The sequence below is a fragment of the Eubalaena glacialis genome, chromosome 7, assembly GCF_028564815.1.
Source record: "Eubalaena glacialis isolate mEubGla1 chromosome 7, mEubGla1.1.hap2.+ XY, whole genome shotgun sequence".
NCBI classification, from domain to species: domain Eukaryota; kingdom Metazoa; phylum Chordata; class Mammalia; order Artiodactyla; family Balaenidae; genus Eubalaena; species Eubalaena glacialis.
In genome coordinates this window covers 29696423-29716239 of record NC_083722.1, presented here as the reverse complement: position 1 = coordinate 29716239, position 19817 = coordinate 29696423, and the positions used below count along the sequence as shown (strand labels likewise).

Here is a 19817-nt window from a genome sequence, read left to right as displayed (position 1 = left end):
GTCACGTAATCAGGGGTCAGAATTTAATATAAATAATTCTTACTGCTTTAATTTCTTTACTAAATTTAGCCTTAAAACAAAAACAAAAACAAAAACAGAAACTCTGTGTGTGTGGTGGTGAAGAATACCTTGACTGCTAGGTGTTTGGTGGCATTGCCTCGCTTTGTGCTAAGGCACCAGCGGTTTTCTACATCATTGTTTTTGAACCATCAGACCAATTATCAGCACAGGGAACAGGACCAATCACATTTTAATATTATAATGAAAATAGCTTTGACCTCATGGATCCCCCAAAAGGGTCCCAGGGAGTTCTAAATATCTATAGACTGTAGTTTGAGAACTGTTGGTTTGTGTCTTAATGTTGTAAACAATTTTTAGCCATTTTATTTGTATGTTTTCATCTTGTCCATCTCCTGAATTAGTGTAGCGATAATATTTAATTTCCATGGGGTACCTGCTCTGTATCCAGTATAAACTGCTCACGTGGATTGTCCTTGTATTCTCAAAAGACCCTGGCTAGTTATATCCATTCTTTAGATGAGAAAGATAAGGCACAGAATTACACAACTGAGAGTCACACTGCTAGCACTTTTGAGTAGGAGTGGGAAGTAGTACTGGGAAGAGGTTTGAGGCCAATTAGCAAATGTCAGCCCATGAGCTTAGCCTGTAATCCTATAGGCAGAAAGGAACCATTGATAGTTTTGGGATAGGGGATTGGCAAGCACTGACCACAGTAGCTAAGATCCAAATACACACTCAGCAGGGCATACACATGAAGCAACCCTGGATGCAAAGGTATGAGGTAAGAAAGAAAGTAAACAATCAGGAACCCTATGGAATCACTCCCTAGGAATAAAGTGTTGCAGAGAATTTCCTAAGTGGCATGCTTTTCCCACAGTTTTTTTTTCGGTCATGGAATTGACCAAACTGTCCGACATGACAAAACTCCACCAAGCTGTAGCTGCTGGGGACTACAATTCAGTGAAAAAGATTTTGAAGAAAGGTCTCTGTGACCCAAACTACAAGGATGTGGATTGGAATGACCGAACCCCGCTTCACTGGGCTGCGATCAAGGGTGAGTAGGCAATGCCTACGTAGATCCATCCCTTCGAGACCGCTGTTCACGAGGTTCCCAGTGGGCAGTCGGTGTGGGGTAGTAGAAAGAACCTTTCTTGGGAGCCAGATGAATGAATGGGGGCCATTACAATCCTGGCACCTCCACTTATTAGTTGTAGCACCTTAGGCAAGTTATTTAACGTCTCCAGGCCTTAGTCTATTCATCTGTATGATGAGAGCAGTAATGCTGCCTTGGAATCTTGTGGTGAGGATTCAGTAAGATAGCGAATGTGCACTGCCTAGCACGTAGTGACTCTCAATTAATGTTAGCCTTCTGCCCTCTTGAGGGCAGGACAGGAACTTTGTCCTGTTCATGGCTGGGGCACGCCAAACAAGGCTCAGTTATAGAACTGGAGGAGGATTGTGGCAAAAACTCAGCCAAGGGGCTTGTCAAGACCTTCAGCCATAGAACACCATTGAAGGATGTTAGGAAAGTATTACAGTCAACTTTGCTTTTTAAAAATTTGTTTTGACTCCCGTATGGCGAATCGGTTGGTGGGAAGCAAGCCTGGCTGCAGAGAAATCAGTTGGGAGAATTTTCCAGTACAAAGTGATGGGAGCTATGCTAAAGCACCTGTCAGTGAACATTTGCTATATGCTAGGCTGTGTACTTTACGCCTGTGATCCTTTTGTGCTTCACAAGAACTCAGTAAGGTAGATGAATATATCCTTAATTTGTAAATGAGGAAACTGAACCTCGGATGTTTGTTTCTCATCTGGGATGCCATGGTTAGCAAGCGGTATTTATTGTCAGGTATAAGCCCACATCTCTCTGACGAGAAAACCTGTGCTATTAATCTGTGCTAGCTTTCATGTAAGTGGGACTTAAAGTATTTTTTATTGAGATGTAATTGACATACAACATAATATCAGTTTTAGGTATATAGCATAATGATTCAATTTTTGTATATATTGTGAAATACCACAGTAAGTCTAGTTAACATCTGCCACCATACATAGTTACAAATTGTTTTCCTTGTGATAACTTTTAAGATCTACTCTCCTAGCAACTTTCAAATATGCAATACAGTATTATTAACAATAGTCACCATGCTGTACATTACATCCTCATGACATTTATTTTATAACTAGAAGTTTGTACCTTTTGTACCTTCACCCATCTTGCACCCACCCACAGCAACCACGAATCTGTTCTCTGTATCTATGAGCTCAGTTTTTTTGTTTTTAGATTCTATATATAGTGAGATCATATGATATTTGTCTTTCTCTGTCTGACTTATTTCACTTAGGATAATGCCCTCAAAGTGCATCCACGTCGTTGTCAAATATTTGGTTTTGCGGTCGGCATTGAGACTGCCGAAAGCAGAGCGAGCCTTGGGGGTGTTAGCACAGGTCAGGGTAGAGTGACTTGGAAGAAAAAGCAAGATTCCTGGGCAGGGTCTGCAAGAATGGACAGGAGAGGGGGGTGTCCTGGAAGGAACAGAGGGAATCCTTGGAGGGCTCAGACTGAGAGTGGGAGCCACGGGGTAAGAGTGGGGTGCTGAGTGCCTGGTAAGAAGAGGGAGAAAGGAGGAGGGGTTGATGCTAGGAAACTGGAGGGACCTCAAGGGCAAACGTCTCCCCCTCTTTTGTGCCACCTAGGCTAGCTCTGGCCTTGGTCCAGCAGAGACACTTTCATCCTAACCTCTTGTTTCTTCTTGGGACATCTAAGGACACAGGGAGGTGCTGCAGCTCCTGATAGAACACGGGGCCAGGCCCTGCCTGGTAACTGATGTGGGCTGGACCCCCGCTCATTTCGCAGCTGAATCGGGCCATCTGAACGTGCTCAAAACTCTCCATGCCCTGCACGCCGCCATTGACGCCCCTGACTTCTTTGGAGACACACCAAAGAGGATCGCACAGATCTATGGGCAGAAAGCCTGTGTAGCATTCCTGGAGCAGTAAGTTTCCTTTATTTCCAGCTATAAAGGGCAGAGAAAGAGGAGCCAGTGACCAAGGTCTTTGCCAACTCAGTGGTCTCAGGTTGATGAAGATGAAACGAGGAAATCCAACCAACTGTTGTTTGCGTTGTTTTTACCAATTTTTCACTGAAATGGCTAGTTTGGGGTGGAAACTATATTGTTTTAGATTATTTAGATTATTAAAATCTATTGTTTGGGATTAACAGAGACACACTACTATATATAAAATAGATAAACAACAAGGTCCTACTGTATAGCACAGTACTATATTCAGTATCTTATAATAACCTATAAGGGAAAAAGAATCTGAAAAAGAATATATATATTCTTATATGTAATATAAAACTGAATCACCTTGCTGTATACCAGAAACTGATACAACATTGTAAATCAACTATACTTCAGTTTTTAAAAAGTCCTCATTACCTTACAGAAAATAAAAATTAGAGAGGTATGTCAGGCAGTTAATTAATAAAAAATATTATATGATTTTTCTGGAAAAATCTATTGTTTCAAACTTATACATTATTATAATTACACATGATTGTTATAATTTTAATAATATAGTATATAATCATTATAATGATTGTTTTAGATTATACAAAAACTATCTCAGATAAGAGTGGTGGGGCACAAATTTGAAAATGGGACATGGTACAAGATTCATGGACCCCCGCCCCCCTTCAGATTCCTGAAAGGTATTCAAGCCAGCTGTGTGACCTTGGGCAAGTTAAGTCTCTTTCCTGACCCTCAGTTTCCTCATATTTAAAATGAAGCAGGTGAATTAGGCTATCATCCATAAGGGCCCTTCTGCCTTTTAAAATGCCTATTTATCTGTGAATCTCCTACTCACACACTCACCAAAGATAAGAACTTTTCTAACATTTGTTAATTTTTTCTCTCAACCAAGCATTCAAATAGAATTAAGTATCAATTATGTACCTGAAAGTTACGGCTCTTGGAGGGACGGAGATGAAATTTAGGAACCTATAATCTGGTTGTGTTAATAAGTAATTCATACAAGCGATAGTAAAGTAACGAGTGAGGGCAGCATTGCTTGAAAACCAAAATGAGATCTATAGCAAATCTATCTGTGGGGCAGTTCATTTGGGAAGGGGGGGTGATAGCGAAATGCCCTTCTTGAAAATAAAGTTATCTTCGGAAAGTTAAACTAGTAAAATCTTTGCCTATGATGAGATCAGTCATCTGTAGAAGTAACCCATGAGACTTTCTCTTAAAAGTGGTGTTCCACATTAATAATATTCAAAATCATAATTAAGAAGATTTGGGGAGTAGAGGCAGAACCTTGGGTCCTGGCTCCAAGACTCTGTCTTCTCCCCAGTCCTGCCATCATCCCCTACATTCAATAACCTCCAACCATTATGGACCTCAGCATCAGCAACACTGTTTGCTGGACTCTCTAAGACTCTAACATACCACCATGTGACCATAGCTCCCTTTCTTCATTTTCCCAGTTCCTGGATCATCACACAGGTATTTGAGTGCAAGAACTCTTCTCATTCAACTTCTTTCCCTCCCACCTATCACCTGCCTGAAGGTTTCACTATCTTCCATCTGTCTGCCATCTGGACACTGTGGGCTGAAAGCAAAATGCACAAAGTGAGAGTTGTGAGTTCAGTTTTATTCAGGGTCTTACTGAGGACTTGAGCTCGGGAGACAGCCTCTCAGTAGCTCTTAGAAACTGCTCTCAAGAGGTGGGGGGCAAGGCTAGTTTATATATGATTTTTGGGGCTTAGGAATACATGCAGTCAAGCATACATCTTGGCAAAAGATGACTGCTCATCACAAAGAACAGATGTCTCAGGTTAATAATTATAGTGCTTTTCTATGTATGGGAAGATACAAGAAGCTGGGTTCATTAAAATTCTTCCTGAGATACATCTAACTAAGGAGCCTGCTTGTCCAAAGCACAGACCATCCTGTTATGATCTTTAATTTCCTGTCAGAAGCACAGAGAAGTTCATTCATCACCTTAATCTCTTCTGTCTGAAGCACAGAGTGCACTGTGCATCAGTGATTGCAGCAGGTTAATCTTTTTAGAATTAGATGGTGAGCAAAACACTCTTTTCTCTTCTTTTGTTTGCAACACCATGATACACTGCTTCTTTCACCCTGTTTCCACTATTTTTAACTTTCCACCCCTTGGTCCTTCTGTAGCATATAATCCAGAATTCCCAGCCTTGGGTTGGTCTCTGTCTTCTCCACTCCTGTTCTTGGTCTGCTAAGCCCACAGATAAGTAGGTGGTTAACACCAGAAGTTCTAAGGTTTCTATCTCCAGCTGAGCCCTTAGAACACTCTAGCCATCTCTTCCTGTTCTTCTCCATCAGTGACAATTTCAAGTTCCGATCACACCTCAGCCCGTCCCTCAGAGGATGTGCCTTCTACTTCACAGAGAATATTGAAACCATGGGTATACGTCTTCACACCTCTCAAACCTACGTATCATATATACATCTACATCTGTTCCTTGTTGCCTTCCTGTTCAGCCTTCTGTGGGAAGTATTATCCCTCCATATAGACCCTTCATCCAATCCTTTATGTCTCCTACTCGATCATCATTCCCACATTCTTTGTTGCATCTTTCATGCTCTCTCCTGTATTTTTAAGTTTTTTCTATTCCTTCCCTTCCCTTCTCTTTGCCTCATGAACATACTCAAACAGACCTTATTAAACAAACACACAAAGAGTTAGAGGCCCTTCTAATGTCTGCTATGTCTTTCTTCTTCGCTACATTTCTAAGCTACTTGAAAGGTCATCTATATAATTGTCTCTACTTCCTCATCCACTCTTCAGACTTCTTCCCCCATCATTGTACTGAATCAGCTCTCATCCACGGAGATCCTTGCTGCTAAATTAATGGCCTCTTCTCAATGCACATCTTACCTCCACTTAATCTGGTATTTGATAACTCTTCTCTCTTGTTTTATCTGCTGCTCCTGTCTTCTGGTTCTCCTACTAGCTGACCATTTCTTCTCACGATTTTTCTAAGCTCCTATTCTTGCATGCCTTTTAGATGCTAGCATTCTTCAGGGACCTATCCTTGGCTCTCCTTTACTGAATTTCTCTGAGTAATCTCAGCCCCTCCCTAGTAACCAGTGGGTGGCTGAATGTGATACACAGCCCCAGCATAACTGAAGTGGAGGAGGAGGGATTCCTCCAAATAATGTGGAGTGAGTGTTATTACCAGGAAAAGTGGGCAGGCAGTGCTGAGCAGACAAATACAACAAAGGTCAACCACATCGCGTGTAAGTCATTTCTATTCATCATCTCCTATGAGGAACTTCCCTTGTGACAGTTAGAGAGAGGACTTAAAGGGAAGGAATCCTGGTTAAGGGGAAATTAATCTGGACCCTAAAATATAACTAAGACCTGGCTAATGAAGGAGGGAGAAATCTTCTTGATTTGGAGTGAAGGTACCAAGTTGGAAATGGGCATAGGTTGCGTGTGGATGTGAGGAGGTGGAGAGACAGTGGAGGGATGAGTGGCCTGGCAGAGCAGAGCATTTACGCTGGAGAGAAGTGGAGAATAAGGCTGAGTGGGTGCGCGACCACAGTGAGCTGGGCAAGAAGATGAGTGTGAACTCCTCAGGGGATTGACAAGATGAAACAAAGGCTTTAGCCAGGTTACTCCTGTAGCGGAAGAGGTGGCAGTGAAGCTGTGCAGGTTGGATTTGACACACTTAGACCGCAGGCAAGGAGATCACGTAAGGAATTTCTTAATCCTTCATGTTGCAAGTAGGTGAGATCCTGGACTAGGATGATGAAGGGAAGGATGTAGAAGAATTTCAAAAGAAGCTTAGACAGTATTTGACAATTTTCGGAATATCCTAGGTATCCTAGTGGAACAATCCAACTTTTGATTCAGCCTCTCTTGAGTAGTAAATCTCTCGTTCAACAAATATTTTTCAGCAGAAATTTAACACAGCATTGTAAATCAACTATACTTCAATAAAATTTAAACAAAAACAAATATTTTTGAGCCCTACTACGTGCATGGCATTGAACTAGATACTGGAAAGGATTTAAAGATACTTCAGGTACAGTGCTGAACACCAAGAAGCTCCCTGTCTGGGAGAGGAGAGAACTTGTTTACATAAATAACACTAATACAAGATAGAAAGTGACAAGGGTCAAAAGAGCAGGTCAGAGGAGGGAGGCTTTGTGGTCTGAATATGGAGAGGTCACTTGCAGCTTGTTGGGGGCACAAAGGCTGAGCAACAAGCAGGTTTGCTGTCCTCTGAATGAACTGTGCTTTTTATCATGCTTTGCACTTACAATACTGTTTGTCCTGCCTGTATGATCATTTATCCTCTCAAATTTCATTTGTCCTCATACTGGCTCAAATCTTATCTCCATGAATGGGCTTTCACCGGTGTCCTTAAGCAAGTCACATACTCACCTTGGGCCTCATATACAAAACAGTGTTTTTGTATGCTTCCCATCGTCCGTGTGTGTATGATGATCGATTCCTCTATTTCTCCATTTATCACCTGTTCTAAGACTCTGTAGCTATCATCTATCTATATATATCATCTAACTATTCTTTACATAAATCCATCTATACATACAATACATACGTGATTATAATTTTTATTTTCTTCCCTACCTGTTTCTGTACTTTAAATTTTCCTACAATGAACAGACATACCTTTTATAATTAGGAAAAAATGCAATTAAAAAATAAATGAAGGAAAACAGCCTCCCCATAATACGCAGGTTGCTCTGTGGATGTGAGCACTTTAAAAATGAGTAGGGGGGGCTCAGTGGTGCAGCCACTGTCATTAAAACTGACAAGCACTTCAAACTATGTGCTTGTCTTTGATTCTATGGACATCCCACCCGGGCACCCTGTTTTTCTCCACCTCAAAGGAGTTTCTTTAGTGTCTGAGACCTCCCTAAGGGTACACTTGGAAATGCTTGAACTTGGCCGCCTTTCTCCTCGACTGGACGGCGGAGGTGCCCAGGCCGCATGCAGAGGGCAGAGGAGAGGCCCCTCTGCAGGCCGGGCAGGCTGTCCAGTCCACGGGGGTTGGGGGTTGAGAGCTGGTTCCCCTCTCCTAGGGCTGAGCCCCAGTGCCGGGACCACCGCCAGGCCACCAAGCAGAAGGGGCTGCAGCTCGATCAGCGGGATGAAGGCTGGGATGCCAAGAAGAGGGAGCTGGAGCTGTCTCTTCCTTCCTCAAAACAAAACACTAATAAGAAAAAGAATAAGACTCGAGGCCCCACCAGGCTCAGCAATACCAAGGAGAGGAGAGTATGAGAAGGCTGGCATCCCAGGAACTGGAGCTGGGTTTTCTGGCACGAGACTTTCCTTGGCACCAGACTAGATGTTGTTAGGTGTGTGTTGTCCTGACATGATTTTACTCCTAGATCATTAATTACCCACATGGCTTCTACCGATAGCTCCTGACCTGTTGTTCAGTCTGGAAGTCTGGCCTGGGGACTCTCTACATGGGCTGTCTCTTCCTTGCCCATACCTGCTGTCCCTAAGTATTACCAAGAGGGGACAAACGTCAGCTGCTTGCATTTTGTCACCAGTGATTTGAACTGCCAGCATCTTCTGAACCCCTATATGCAATTATAGAATGTCAGGAGCAAAGAAAAAGCTTCTCCTAAGGAAACTTGGTTGTTTCAATGAAAAAAAAAAAAAAAGTATTATAACAACAAAATCTCAAAAATTTCCAACATTCTCAGGTCAGTTAATCTATGAAAAAAAATTTACCTGTTGTCACATAGACCAAGCAAAGGGGTGAAGAGATGTAGCTCTGAGGTTCCAGCTTTTTTTTTTTTTTTGCTTGGGGTAGAAGCCCACAGTCTCAGCAGGGCCATTTTTACCAATGATCCTTTCTACACAGGAGAAACAATTTGGACAATAGATTAGCTCAGTGAGAAATAAAAACCTTAAATTAATTTTATTCCACTTAATAATGAGAGCTAGCATAAAATAATGGAACACGTAATTGCAACTCTACTTGATCAACTGTATATTTTAGGAAATCTAAATACAGATCAGATATTTCCAATGAAAATATTGCATCCAAATTAAGGTATGCTATAAATATAAAATGCATATCATATTTTGAAGACTTAGAACAAAAAATGTAAAATAGCTCATTAATAATATTGATTACATATTGAAATGATAATATTTTGGCTATTGGGTTAAATAAAATATATTACTAACATGAATTCTACCTTTTTCCTTTCAGTTTTTTAAAAAATGTGGCTAGTAGAGTTTTTAAAATATGTAGGTGGCTTGCTTTGTCCCCCCATCAGACGGCACTACAGTAGAAACCAGACAATAGTTAGGGCCTCTGCCAGGCAGCTGGCCTAGTGTACTTGAAATGGCACTTTCTAGGTTTACTAATTTTTCTGCCTAAATCCATGTGTTTAGGCACCAAACATCATCTTAATTACACACTCCTCAAGGCTTATGTTAATACAGGTCATGTTTAGTTGAATTTTCTGAAATGAATAAATGCTTGAGCATCTTATAGGAAAGCAGTATAGGTGTGGAGGATGCCTTGTCTAGTGTTTATCCATCCCGAGCATCAGTTTCCTTTCTCTAGTCCCTGCAATTCACAGGGATGGTTCCTGCTTGCCATCCTTCAATCAGTCCTCAACCAGTGGCAACAACTCCAGCTGGACCAATAAACATCTTCTCCTGGGAGTATGAAGGGGGAGACCCTGGGCCCGCCGGTTCTGGGGGATGAGGCTAAACTCAGGGGACGTGGGGGTCTCCGACTTCCGTCCTGACTCACCCTCACACACACGTTGCCCTTGACCTCTGTGCAGAGCTTCCATGCTCTCTGCAAGTTCACACTTCTCCCCCACCACCCACCATAGCCCATGCAGAGGCTTGTGGGCCAAGGGAGAAGGGAAAGGGGAAAGGGGGAGGGAGAAGGGGGAAGAGGAGGGAGGGGGAGGGGTGGGAGTGTGTGGAAAAGGGCCCAGGCTGCACCACTGAGCCCCCCACGTTGGCAAAAATAAAAAAAGACCTATAGTTTTCCCCTTCATCACTCATATTGAGCCTTGTCTTCTCATGGGGGCCCCTCACTGATGGTCCACCCACAGATAAGCCTCCTCCCTCACTGGGTCCCCATTCCCCTCACTAAGCCACCTGCCGATTCAGAGACCTCAGCCCCCTCAAGGAGCCCCCTTTTCACAGTTTCCCCTCCACCCTCGGCTCTGGCCACACGCCCTCAGAAAGGCCATCTCAGGACCTGTGACTCTGAGCTGAGTCCAGAGGGGAGGGACCTGTAGGTTCTGCACCTGGCATCTCAGCTGGGACCCTCCCGGGGTCCTTACGCATCTTCACTCGCGCTTCGCCCTTCATCATTGCCTTTGTCCCCTGAGTGACCCCCGGTGGCTCTTCCTCTGGGGCAATTTGTCCTTCCGGGCACTGGCCACCAGGTGCTGGGCTGACCAAATGGCACTGAAATCTGGCCTGGAGGTCAGACATGGAGGGTGGCCAGATCTGGTCTGGATCTGGTCTGGGTGTCCATTTTCAGAGGAACATTGATGACTAGAGCTCATGGGCCAGAGGCTGGGATGGGAGGGACGGGGAGACCCTGGGGCCGGACCTGCTCCCTCAGCCAGCGGGGGACCCGTGCAGGGGAATTAATAGAGGTGGGAGTAGTAAAAGGGAGGGTATTTTAACAGCCAGGACTCCCACAATAAAGCCGGCTGCCCTGAGACGTCTAAACAGACGCCTAAGCAGCTTTCAGGGGTACACAGGACTCCGACGTAAGAGTAGGCTGAACTCACGAATTTCTGTGGCCCTTCTTCAGCTTTCACACCCCACATGGATAATAAAAAAAGAAAAAGAATTTAAAAAAAAATTCTTCTCCTGGGAACTTGAAGTCTTCATGAGAGCATGGACCAATAGCATATAACCTCAGAAGTGTGGAGTAGCTAGTTCTATAATAGGGTTGAGGAAGGGTAGAGGGGTGTTCTAGAAAGAGAAGGAAAAGATGAGGAGAGAGAGAGAGAGAGAGATTGGGAGGGAGGGAGGGAGGGAGGGAGGGAGGGAGAGATCGCACAAGCCCACAACTTCCTAGTTTCCAGTTCTGGCTCCTTTCTCAGGAAATCTGTGAGATACCACTTTCATAATGAGATTTCCCCTTTTGCTTACAGCACGTTGAATTGGTTGTTTTCCCCTTACAACCAGCCTTTCTTCATAAACACAGTATTTTAAGATCATGGGCTTATGAGTCAAATAGACTTAGGTTTGTATCCTCACCTATGAAATAAGCAAAATAATCCTTACTTCCTGGGTTCTGTGTGGATGAGACAATGTGTAACATGCTGGCATCAGCACTCTGTACCTGGTCCATGTAATGGCTATTGTATTACTATAGGCGTGAGCTCAGTTTTTCCCTGAGAATCCCAAAGGCATCCAGGAAGGATGCCTTTTATAGGTTGAGTGAGGCTCTCCAGTGTTCAGTCCATAAATACCCCCTCTGCCTAGTATCATGGCACAGAGAATAGCCCATCTTCCATTGGCTGGACAGACCTGGGCCAAACTGCAGTAAGTGTTCTTAGGGTCCTTCACAGGGTCCATAACCCACGGCCTCCCAGTGTCCTCACTGAGTCCTCCTTTCATTGTTACCCTCATCGAGGCATTAGGAGAAGGAATATATTTCTTGTCCCATTAGTTTTTGTATAGCTTATAAGAACAACAGAAAGAGGACACCAAAATAACTTCCTTGTATGAAGAATTTGTTGTGATGCAGATCCTGTACTAAGCACTTTACATGTACTATATTATATCTAATCTGTATGACACACCTGCAAGGCAGGTATCATTGTACCCAGTTAACATCACAAACTAAACTTCTGAGAGGTTGAGTGACTTGCCCTAAACCACTTGGCTGATGCTCATAAAACCTTTAAAGCCTGCCTGGATTGGATGGAGCTTTAACCCTTCAGGGTTAGAGATGTCAGACAGGTTGCTTAACTTCTCTGGTTTCCCCTTCTGTAACTTGGGGGAAGATAGAGTGTCTATATCATAGCATTGTGGGGAGAATTAAATGAGATAACTCACGTCAAGCACTTAGTACAATGCTTTCCACGTTTAAGGGTCTTTAAATTACATGGAAATCTTTTCTTGGCCATGGAAAATTTATATATCTTATTTTTAAAAATCAGTATTTACTGAACAGATTCCAAGGACTGTACCCCAGAACAGAGCACTCAGGGTGTATCTTCATGAAATAAAACAGGAAAAATGCAGTCAACAATCTTATTGTTTGGTATGTATGATATCAAAGAGGTTTGTGGGATTTATTTTTTTTTACAACATCAATTATTTGGCATTGCTTGAGAGAGAAGGTCCCAAATAGCTTGGGTTCAGCCAAAAACATTGCTAAAGTTTTTTCTTACCAGTGTTCTGACTTTCGTCCTTGACCTTATGAATTCAGGCCAACACTTTGTTTTCTGTTTCTGTCCTGTACACTCTGTTGGCAGGCAACGTTCACTTAAAAGCCCTGAAAAGAGAAACTTCGTGGGTGAAGACAAAAACATCCAACAAAAAAAATGAGTTAACCAGATCCCATATTTCACACTGAATTATCCCATAATACTTGAAATGATCATTCAGTTCATCTTCTTTGATTATTGCAATATTGCCTTGGGAGACAATAATATCTTGACTCCTGAATCCCTCCCCCCGCAAACATTTTTGTAATTAAGTAAAGAGATGGCAAATTCAGAAGGTAAACTGACTAAACTGTGGATTAAAAAATCTCTCAGTGGGAGGGAGGGAGATGCAAGAGGGAAGAGATATGGGAACATATGTATATGTATAACTGATTCACTTTGTTATAAAGCAGAAACTAACACACCATTGTAAAGCAATTATACTCCAATAAAGATGTTAAAAAAAAAATCTCTCAGTAAGGAGACTCTTAAAGTCACTTGATCAAGAATAATACTATTTATATGGGGCTACCATATTCAGAGAAAAGACAGACTTTAAAATGGAGTTAATACAGAAATCAAAATTATGAAGAAGAATAGAATGTTTGTTATCTGATCCCAAGCCTGTAATCTAAGCTCACTTCTGAATTGTCATCCTTAGAGACCCCTGGTGCCTGTCAAGCTGGACTGCTCACTGCCTGGTAATCTATACCGTGTGTGCCAGGCATGTTACTGTGTCCCAGTCAATAATTCTGTGAGGCAGATGTTACTATAAGTGAGGACATATGGTTTGAGGGAGGTTAGGTAATTTTCCCAGGCCATATAACTAGCAGCGGCCAGAGCTGGACCTTGGACTTAATCCAGGTCCACAGCCTGGCCACACATCCATGGTGCTACCCTGCCTCTGCACACTGGGCCCTGGTTCCTGCTGCCTCTGCTAGACACCCTCCACTTCTGTGAGTTTGGCTGTTTTATAAATGGAATATAAATGGAATCATGCAGTATTTGTCCTTCTGTGACTGGCTTATTTCACATAGCATAATGTCACCCCACTACTCAATCAGGTTGGCAACAGAATTTGTGTACCTGTTTGAGCTGAGCTGATAGGTTGAGGATAATAAGCTTGGGTCTTGAGATCCACGCTGAATAATCTGAACAATCCCATATCACACCAGTGCCGACACTTACCCTGATGCACCCTGATGAAACTTCTTTTTCCATTTCAAGAGCATGACAAGCAAGCAAAAAGAAATAAAAAAGAAACAGCCAAGCTTGTGAACTGAGTTCCAAAGGCATTGGTTTGTAAAAGCAACAGCTATTACGGAATACACACAAGTACACACACACATACACACACACACACAAAACCAAACTATAAATATTAAACTTTATGAGAGAAGGGCCATATAATTTATTATTCTCTTTTAAGATACCATGTTTGAATATCGTGTCATAACTGAGTGAATGAACCCTGAGTTGTTTTTGTTTTGTCTCGTTTGGCTATAAAAGCTGTTAATTGCCTACGGAGAAAATCCCCAGTGGAAATAAATGAAGATCGGTTAAAGTGAAAGCATAATGCTTATGTTTTGGAAAAGTGCCATGTCAGAGGGTATGAGAGCATAGGGGTAAGAGTCAAGGCTTTAGCCCCAGAGAGGCTTGGGCTCCAGTGCTTCCCAGCTAAGTGACACTCAGCCAGCTGCTAACTTTTATGAGCCTGTTTCTTCATCTGTAAGGCAGGATAAAGGAGCCCAGAGTCACAGGGTCATGGGAATCCCAGTACAAAACATTAAAAAGGAAATCTTCGTGGCTTAGTTGGCTCAAAGACTAGCATGATGTGTAGCAACAGGAAGATGATGTAGAGAGTAGAAGGTGTTCTCTCCAATTTCTTTTGCATTCGCTCTTGTAATGATTAAATGGTATATGACCAGGGAGAAAGAACTGAGAGAACTTGACAGGAGCAACCTTTCTCAAAATTAATCAAAACCAAAGGATTCCACAAAAAATAAGATGGCTTGATGGAAGGACAGAGGGATGACTAGATGGCTGGAGAGGTGACAAAGTGATCAATAAGAGCTAGCAGAAAATAGGCATAAGAGTGTTCTCTGTAAATTTCTTTTAATTTTCTGTATATTAAAAAGTTTTCTAGATATAACATTGGGGGAAAAAACTACAGCTTTTCTGTAGCAGCGAGTGGCCTCTGGAAATGTCTGTGGTGCCCCCAAGCCAGGGAATGAGGAACATTCCCTCACACTCTGCTGTGTAGTTGGGGTTTAGGACCCAGTGTAGACAGAGCTGGGCAAGTCCAAGCAATTCAGCTTCCAAGCACTTTGAACTCGAGCAGTTCCGTTAGCCTGCCTTATCCCTAGTTTCCTTATTCATAAACAGTGAAAACTATATCTGCCTCTAAGGAATAAATGCAAGTATCCCTGGCACCATGATTAGGAAATTCGAGTCATTAATATTCTTAGTATCAGAGTCAAAAGGACCTTCAAATCCATCTAACCCAAACCCCTCATTTTACAAATGGACAGTCAGGTGGTCAGAGAGGAAAACTGATTTTCCCAATGTCACACAGCTGATTAGTTGTAGCTCTAGCCTTTGAATTCAGGTCTTCCGTGTTCCAGTCTAGTACTCTGTCATTGAATCAATCTTCCTCCTGAGAAGGCTTGTTTCTTCCATCTTATAAAATGATGCAGACCAACTACATGGCCATCAGGTATCACCAATGATTCTAGTGCCAAAGAGCAAACACCCAGCAAGAGACAACCCAGAGCTGGAGAAGTGGAACTTTCTCCCCCGCTGGCTTTGCTGCTCTGACCCCCACCCTCAGGCAGTCCTAGATTCCATAGGATCAAGGGGCTTTGGGGCAGCCAGCCTTGAGCTCTCCATGGACCTTGAGCCTGAGAAGTACCGTGATTTTTCTGTTTGGGGACCAGAGCATGGCGTGTGGCAACTCCAGGTCCAGCCACAGCCCCTGGGCAAGCTATCTCTTGCCCCATCTCATTTGACCAGATCAGGACAAAGAAGCGGCTCCTTCCTGGAATATGACTGGGGTCCAGGCCCGCCTATTTCCACCTATGTTCTTCCATGTTTGCCTACCAAGCTCCAAACTCTTGCTAAATTTGCAGAAGAGAAATCAGAGACCTTCTACCCTCTAAGAGCCATGTGACTGTTTAGCAACTTTGCCCCAAGGGCTCCGAAATTGGAGAAACAACTTCTACTCTCATCTTCCTACTTCTGCACATCGTGCTGCTTTTCGAGCAAACTAAGCCACAAAGATTTCTTTTTCAATGTTCGGTACTGGAATTCTCATGATCATGTGACTGTGGGCTTCTTTATCTCTCGCCATGAAACTTGATCACAGATCCTGAAGAATCCAAAGTAGTGAAATACCTTCCACTGAGAAGTTAAGGTTTCCTATGAAACAGTGAATTTTGATGCTGCATATTGCTTTTACAAAAATGTTAAGCTACATACAATTTGGGGGTATCTTTCCTGCCATCAGAGAAATCTCTGGAACTGGCTGATTCTTTGCTAGCCAACACTAGGTGTTTTTCGTTGTTGTTGTTGTTAACAATTTTATTGAGGTATAATGTACATGTCATAAAGTGCTCTCACTATAAATGTAAAATTCAATGATTTTAAGAATTTTAGAACATTTTCATCACACCCAAGAGATCCCTCCTACCCAGTAGGCTGTCACTCCACACTCCCACTCCCAGCAAACATGACGGTCTTTCTCTATAGATTTACCTTTTCTAGACATTTCATAGAAAATAGATAGATGGATTCTTCACAGTAGACAATCGTATCTTTATTACTCATAGATTGGATCCATCACTTAATGATCAACATGGCCCAGGCACTATGTGAGGTGCTTGCCTTAAATGAGCAAAACAGACTAGATCCTGTCTAGCTAGGAAGGCAGGAAGTTAACCCAAAACAATAACAAGTGAAGATGGGCTGTGAAAGGGGTGACCACGGGGTGGGGAGGGGGCTCCCTGGAGGGTAAATGAAGGCAGCTCACAGTTGGCCGTGGGATGGCACCTGGATGATGTCAAGAAGCCTCAGAGGGGCTTCAGGCCGGGGTGGGGTGAGCTAGTGGCACTGCAAATGGATTGGAGCAGGGCAAGAACACAGGCAGGAAGACCAGCTGGGAAAGTGCTGGCATAGCCCAGGGAAGAGGAGCCCAGTGGATAAGAACTTGGGATTCCCGGTCAGATGGATCTGTGAGGTGTTTAACCTTGGAAACTTAACGTCTCTAAACTTCTCATCTGTGAGTTGAGGAGAATAATGTTCTGTCTTCAAAAGATTGTTACTGTGACAATTAAGTGCCAGAGGCGTGGGCAGCGTTTCACAGGGCGTCTGGCGCGAAGGCCATGCTCAGCCACTGTGAACTGTTGGGCTCACCCAGGGGCCCCATCCCTTCCTCTGCTCAATAAATATGTATTGAGCCTCTGAACTGTGTTAAGTGCTGTGACTGACGAGCAAGATGTCATTCCTGCCCTCAAGCCATTTTCCTTGAGCAGGGTAAGTTCTTAACCTTTTCGTACCTTGGACTCCTTTGGTTGCCTGGTGATGCTTATAGACCTCTTCTCAAAATCATATTTTAAAAGCACAAAATCAAATCTCTAAAAGGTCCCTATGGTTTCTCATGAATAACAAAAGTGGAGGATCCCCACTGTAGTTGTCTGGTGCTGTGAGAGAAAGCCTTTTGTGTTTTCTTAGACAGCCTTTCAAATAGAACAATTTGTTCAGCGTTTACTGAGCACCTACTATGTGCTGGGCAGTAGAAATACAGCAGAGAATAAAACAAAGTTCCTGCCCTCATGAACTTACATGAGGGGGATAGGCAATAAACAAATAAACTCAGAAATAGACAGTGTATCAGATGGTGATAGGTGCTGTGGGAAAAACTAAGCAAGTTGTATTAGTCAGTGTTTTCCACAGAAACAGAACTGATAGAAGATTCCTCTTTCCCTCTCCCTTTCTCTCCCTCTCTCTCCCTCTCTCTCTGTCAATAGGCATGAGAATCCTCTCTTACCTGGCGGAGACTCAGCCTTTTATTCTGTTCAGGCCTTCAACTGATTGGATGATGCCCACCCACATTAGGGAGGGCAGTCTGCTTTACTCAATATAGGGATTTAAATGTCAATTTCATCCCAAAACACCCTCACAGGAAGACCCAGAATAATGCTTGACCAAAAATCTCAGCACCCCCTTGGCCTAAACAAGTTGACATAAAAAATGAGCCATCATCTGGGTTAATAGGAAAGGTGGTAGCTGGAGGTGTCATTTTGTAAAGGGGAGTCAGGGAAGGTACCTCCAAGTAGAGGCCATCAGAGCAGTGACCTCAGTGAAGTCAAAGCAAGAAGCTGTGGAGAAGGATCATTCCAGGCACAACTAGAAAACCCTGCGCCTGGGACAAGATGAGAATGTCGAAGCTATGGTAAGAAGCCACTGTGTCTGGAGCACAGAGTGGGGTGGGGGGACCCCAGGCAAGGAGCTGTGGTTGGAGAGGTGGGCAGCAGCAGGTTCACATAGACCTTGGGGGCCAAGGTGAGAATCGGGCATTTCTCTTAAAGGATCATGGAAAACCACTGGGGAGTGTGAACCACGTCTCTCTGGCTACCGTGCTGAGAACAGGCTGCAGAGGGGGAGGGTGGAAGCTGGGACACATTAACTGAGCTTATTGTCATAACCAGCTAGAGAGGATGGTGGCTTGGGTTGCAGTGGCCACAGCAAAGGCCATGAAAAGTGGGCAGATTATGGACATACTTTGCAGGGCGAGCAGAGGACCTTGCTGCAGGGTGAATAGACAAGTTAATAGACACTTTAATAGAAAATACACAGATTCTCAGGATGTGCCCCTCCAACCCTTTTCACAGACCTTGATTATGCCTGATGACAATTCGGCTGTCACAGAGGGAAGACTTTGCCGGGTGGCCTCTGTCAGCTGATTATTTTTCTGAATGGCTTTGCATGTGACTGCTCTTCTGGAAAGTTGCTCTTACTTTATTCATCGCTTCTGTCTCTTTGCCAGGGAAGCTATCTCTGTGTGTGCGGTCTCCAGTATATCTTGGTAGCTCGGCTTTGTTTTGTGAGCTCATTTGGGCTCGTTAAATATCATGGTCTTGTTTGTTTTGATTTTTTTTGTTTGTTTGTTTTGATTTGTTTTGTCTTATTTTTCCAAAGAACTAAAATGGTATTGGGGTTTAATTTACATACATCAAATGCACAAAGCTTACAAGAGCACTTTAACGTGTATACCTGTGAAATGTCCACCCCAAATAGGATTAGAATATTCCTACAGCCTAAGATAGTTCCCCCAGACCCCTTTCCAGTCAATCTCTACCATCCCCTTCCCCCCCACCCCGCCCGGCTGACCTCTGTTCTGACTCCTGTTTACCATGAATTAGTTTGGCCTATTCCTGAACTTCATCTAAGTAAATCATTAGTATTCATTCCTTAGTGTCTGGCTTCTTTCATTCAATACAATGTGCTTGAGGTTCATCTATGTTATCGATTGCATCTGTAGTTTGTTCCCTGGATGAATATAGCACAATTTTTAAATTAATTCACCACTTGATGGACATTTGAGTTGCTTCCAGTTTGAGGCCATTATGATTAAAACTGCAGTGAACCATTATTCACAATAACTAAAGATATGGAAACAACCTAAATGTCCATCGACAGATGAATGGATAAAGAAACTGTAGTGTATACACACAGTGAAATATTATTCAGCCTTAAACAGGAAGGAAATCCTGCAATATGCAACAAAATGGATGAAACTGGAGCACATAATGCTACATGAAATAAACCCATCACAGAAAGACAAATAATGCATGATTATGCTTATATGAGGTATATAAAACAGTCAAACTCATAGAAGTGGAAAGTGGATTGGTAGTTGTCAGGAGCTGGGGGAAAGGGGAAATCAGAAGTTGCTATTTCATGGGAATTAAATTTTATTTATGCAAGATGATTAAGTTCCAGAGATCTATTGCACAACATCGTGCCTGTGGTTAACAATACTGTTTTGTGCACTTAACATTTTGTGAAAAGGATAGACCTAATGTTAAATGCTCCTACTACAAAAAAAAAAAAAAAGAAAAAAAAGAAAAACAAACCTGCAATAAATATTGGGTACATGACTTTTTATTTACTCATATTTTCATTTCTTTTTGGTAAATACATAGGAGTAGAATTGCTTGGCCACAGGGTTGGTGTATGTTATTGTACTTTATCAGAGTTTTGGTTTTAAGTTTGTTTTCATGCATGGGACGGCATACAAGCCTTAACTAGGTACATCTACCTCGGGGCTTCCATCATCAG

The 19817-nt window shown here is 42.9% G+C and overlaps 1 protein-coding gene across 1 annotated transcript; it reads left to right on the top strand.

Moving 5' to 3' along the window:
* Positions 1-909: 909 nt before the first annotated feature.
* Positions 910-8319, top strand: ANKRD66 (ankyrin repeat domain 66). Its single transcript, XM_061195003.1, has 3 exons — positions 910-1075; positions 2789-3017; positions 8121-8319. The coding sequence occupies exons 1-3, from the start codon at positions 913-915 to the stop codon at positions 8317-8319; spliced, it is 591 nt and encodes a 196-aa protein (XP_061050986.1). The 5' UTR covers positions 910-912.
* Positions 8320-19817: the final 11498 nt, after the last annotated feature.